This window comes from Lucilia cuprina, chromosome 6 (assembly GCF_022045245.1).
Source record: "Lucilia cuprina isolate Lc7/37 chromosome 6, ASM2204524v1, whole genome shotgun sequence".
Classification (NCBI taxonomy): Eukaryota; Metazoa; Arthropoda; class Insecta; order Diptera; family Calliphoridae; genus Lucilia; species Lucilia cuprina.
In genome coordinates, this window is record NC_060954.1 from 58,050,146 (window position 1) to 58,054,898 (window position 4,753).

Genomic DNA, 4,753 nt, shown 5'->3' on the forward strand with positions numbered 1-4,753 from the left:
TTAAAAAAACCCGTTGTTTCCCCTTTTTACCCGTAAATGTGCAAATTTCCAAAAATCCCTCCTTAGTGGATCTACATAACCAAAAACACATCAACTGTCAAAATTTCACGATTCTAGGTTCAGCCGTTTGGGCTGTGCGATGATGAATCAGTCAGTCAGTAACGCTACTCTTTTATATATATAGATTAAATCGAAATATTTGATTACAGATATTAAAGTAAGAGTACCCAAATTTTCAAAACACTCATGGTTGGCCTTTCCCGCCTTAAGAGGAGCTTACAAACATGTACAATTACGTATAGAATTCCGTCCTGAATCATTTAATGGTATAATACTGTTAAGTGGAGAACGTGATGATTTAACGGGAGATTTTATGGCCCTATTGTTAAATAAAGGCTTTGTGGAATTCTGGTAATTATGGAAAAGGATAAATACTTAGTTTCGTATGTAAATATTTTTTTATTTTTCCTTAGGTTCGATTGCGGCAGCGGTGCTGGCAGTGTTCGCTCTCGTGAAACTATACTATTAAATGAATGGAATTCTGTGATTATCTATCGGCACAGATGGGATGCTTGGTTGGTATTGAATCATGGCACCAAAGTTCAAGGCAGATCAAATGTAACTTATTACTATAACTTTAACTAGAGTTTCCGAATAACATAATTATTTGCTTTAAATTACAGGGTCTTTTCTCCAGAATTACTTTCAGGGAGCCAGTATTTTTAGGTGGTACGGGTAATATTACAGGCTTAGCAAATCGTTTGCCCATAACAACCGGTTTTTTGGGATGCATAAGACGTTTTGTTGCCAATGAACATGATTATAAATTTGAAGAACATCCTCTAGGAGATGTAGTCAAGGGATTTGATATACGTAAGTACAAATAATTTTAGATATGATTAGAGTAAAATATCATAAATTTACCTTTTCACACAGAGGATTGTGTTACCGATAAATGTTTTAAATATCCTTGTCAACATGGCGGCAAGTGTTTGCCCTCAGACCAAGGAGCAGTTTGTTTGTGTCCTATAGGTTTTGTAGGCGATTTATGTGAAATACGAATGGACTTACAGGTATTTATTTAAATTTAAACAGTAAAAATATTATTATTATTAAAATTTTATTTTTATGCATAGGTTCCCGCTTTCAATGGTTCCTCCTTTTTGCGTTATGCTCCTTTGGGTGATAGCGCTTTAATATGGTTAGAGTTAAAGGTAATTCTTAGATAGTTTTTTTACTTGAACTGCTTTACATATAAATATTTAATTCATTATAAAGGTAATTCTTAAACCAGAGTTGTCTGATGGCTTAATATTGTATTCGGGTCCCAAGCGTCATGGCGACTTTATAGCTTTGGCTTTGAGTAATGGCTTTGTAGAGTTTACTTTTGATTTGGGTAGTGGACCTGCTGTAGTAAGGTAAAGACTTGATCATTTAGTAATTTTGTATAGTAATAACCCTTTTATACATTTTCCAAACAGGAGCCAGTACCCTTTAAGTATTGGTCAGTGGCATACCATCAAAGTGTCACGCACTGCAAGATTAGCAGTTTTAAAGGTAATTAATTGCTAAACTAAATCTTAACAGAAGTATATGGGAACTAGATGTGAATAAGAACAGAACTAGAACTGAACTAGAACTGAATTAGAACTGAACTAGAACTGAACTAGAACTGAACTAGAACTGAACTAGAACTGAACTAGAACTGAACTAGAACTGAACTAGAACTGAACTAGAACTGAACTAGAACTGAACTAGAACTGAACTAGAACTGAACTAGAACTGAACTAGAACTGAACTAGAACTGAACTAGAACTGAACTAGAACTGAACTAGAACTGAACTAGAACTCAACTAGAACTGAACTAGAACTAAACTAGAACTGAACTAGAACTGAACTAGAACTGAACTAGAACTGAACTAGAACTGAACTAGAACTGAACTAGAACTGAACTAGAACTGAACTAGAACTGAACTAGAACTGAACTAGAACTGAACTAGAACTGAACTAGAACTGAACTAGAACTGAACTAGAACTGAACTAGAACTGAACTAGAACTGAACTAGAACTGAACTAGAACTGAACTAGAAATGAACTAGAACTGAACTAGAACTGAACTAGAACTGAACTAGAACAGAACTAGAACTGAACTGAACTAAACTATAACTGAACTGAACTATAACTGAACTGAACTAGAACTGAACTAGAACTGAACTAGAACTGAACTTAAACTGAACTAAAACTGAACTAAAACTGAACTAGAACTGACCTAGAACTGAACTAGTACTGAAGTAGAACTGAACTAGAACTGAAGTAGAACTTAACTAAAACTGAACTAGAACTGAACTCGAACTGATCTACAACTGAATTAGAACTCAACTAGAACTGACCATGAACTGAACTAGAACTGAACTAGAACTGAACTAGAATTGAACTAGAGTTGAACTAGAACTGAACTAGAACTGAACTAGAACTGAACTAGAACTGAACTAGAACTGAACTAGAACTGAACTAGAACTGAACTAGAACTGAACTAGAACTGAACTAAAACTAAACTAGAACTGAACTAAATGAACTAGAACTGTACTAGAATTGAACTAGAACTGGACAGAGACAGAATTAGCGCCAACTTGTATCGACTTTAATTTTTTTTTTTTTCATTATTCTTACAAACTTTTGTTTTATGAAAAAATATGACCATTGCAAAATATGTATGTTTGATGATGTTAAATAACAAAATATTGTTTTCGTTTATGTTTTACAGATTGACCAAATGCCAGAAGTAATGACTATATCTTCAAATGGTTTTTGGCACTTATCTTTGCCAGAAAATCTCTTCGTAGGTGGTGTAAATCATGTTGACAAATTACCAATGGATTTGAAAAATAAACCTTTCTTTATGGGTTGTATACAACGTGTAAGTATGACAAACAAAAATTAACAAAGATTTTTTTGCGAATTAGAAAGAGAGAAAAAATAAAAACAAATTTGTGTTCTTTTATCAGATTGAAATAAATGGGCATTCACTGGCAATTGTGTCTGAAGCCTTGGGAGGCTCTAATATAGGCAATTGTCCGCATGCTTGTGTGGCAAGACCTTGTGGTCCATTGGCAGAATGTGTGCCACAAATGGAGAGTTATGAGTGTCGTTGTAGTGCCTACAATGCCCAATGCAATAAAGAGGCCGAAGTATCGATAGAAGAATTACAAAAGAATAAGGCATTAGCCAAGAGTAAACAGCATGGCACACACAATGACTTGAACGACAGGGAAAACTACAAACAACAACTGCAACAGCAGCAACATCGAAAGGGTATTAACCATAAGAAATTTAAAAAGCAACAGCAAATGATGTGGCACAAGCAGCAGCAACAACATAGCAAAACCACACAAAAAACCAAGTTAACAACCACAGAAAGAGCAACAACAATGTCTACTACAACTACTACAACAACCACAACTGCCGCACCAACAACAACAACATTAAATTGGCAAGGATTCAACAATATGCCAGAAGACAACTTTATGTTTGATGAGGTGCCGGAAGCATTGCAACACATTTTAGACAAAGTAAATAACGATAATCGAGCAAATGATGAAGACTTAGATTTGGACGATGAGGAGGAGGATGCTATGGATGATGATGATTTAGATGAAATCGAGGATGATATTATATTCCGTGACATTAAAGCTATGCATGAAAAGCAACAGCAAGAACAGCAACTTGAGCTGCAGCAACAAAAGTTAAACAGAGCAACAAAAGATGTTTTAAATAAATCAAAAAGCAACGTAAAATTACAACGAAACCGCAACAAACGTAAACATTCGCCAACAACTTCTAGCACAACTACAACAACCACCACAACAACTACAACAACACCACAACCAATAGCATTTAACGCTAAAAAATATCTACACAACCCAAAACAGTTTGACACCAAACCAGATCCTCATCATAAGACACCCATTATGGATAAACCACAACATAAATTAAGTCGTTTACCCACACACTACGAAAGCTTTCAGACCAATACGGGAAGTGACATTTTAACCTTTGATGACCCCATGGCTTTGGAAAAACAGTGGCAGGAATATGAACAAGTGTCAAGAGAGATAATGCAGGAACAGGAAATGAACTTAGAATCAAATGAAGATAACGATGAATTTGATAATACAGATAACGATGATGACGACTGGGAGGAGCCTACAACTCCAGCAGTGGAAACACAAAAAGAAGAAACTTTTGTAATGGATGAATCGCTATTTGATGATAACGATGGCACCGAGGACTATCAACGCAAACAGCTGGCTCAGGATATGAAACGTATTATGGCCAATACCAAGGGTCCCTATGTGCCCAAACAACCTAGATTGATTATAACCGAATATGACTATAGTAATGAACACTTTGAGACGAATAGTGCAGACAATGAAGAACAAGAAAAGAAATCCTCCCAATTGGATAACACCCAAACCCATACCGATTGGAGTTTACTGAGTAAATTCGATTTACCCTCTAATCAAAATCATCCCATAGGTGTACGTAAGAATTTTGGCGCCTGTTTCGCCGGTCAGGATAGCTATTTCCATTACAATGATGCCGAGACTATGAGTCAAATCATTAGCTATAATATCGATTTGAATTTGAGAATAAAGACGAGATCGGAGAATGGTGTTATTCTGTGGACTGGTCGAGTGGGCACTACGGATCAGGACAGTGATGATTATTTATCGCTGGGCATCGAGGATGGGTA

The 4,753-nt window shown here is 35.8% G+C and overlaps 1 protein-coding gene across 1 annotated transcript in view; it reads left to right on the plus strand.

The window, feature by feature from the left end:
* LOC111688005 overlaps positions 1 to 4,753 on the plus strand; it is a 37,028-nt gene that overhangs the window by 31,395 nt on the left and 880 nt on the right. The window contains exons 4-12 of the mRNA XM_046954214.1: positions 210 to 411; positions 474 to 618; positions 684 to 873; positions 937 to 1,073; positions 1,137 to 1,214; positions 1,279 to 1,418; positions 1,482 to 1,557; positions 2,765 to 2,917; positions 3,006 to 4,750. Coding sequence (XP_046810170.1) covers positions 210 to 411; positions 474 to 618; positions 684 to 873; positions 937 to 1,073; positions 1,137 to 1,214; positions 1,279 to 1,418; positions 1,482 to 1,557; positions 2,765 to 2,917; positions 3,006 to 4,750 — 2,866 coding nt within the window. The remainder of the gene's footprint in view (positions 1 to 209; positions 412 to 473; positions 619 to 683; positions 874 to 936; positions 1,074 to 1,136; positions 1,215 to 1,278; positions 1,419 to 1,481; positions 1,558 to 2,764; positions 2,918 to 3,005; positions 4,751 to 4,753) is intronic.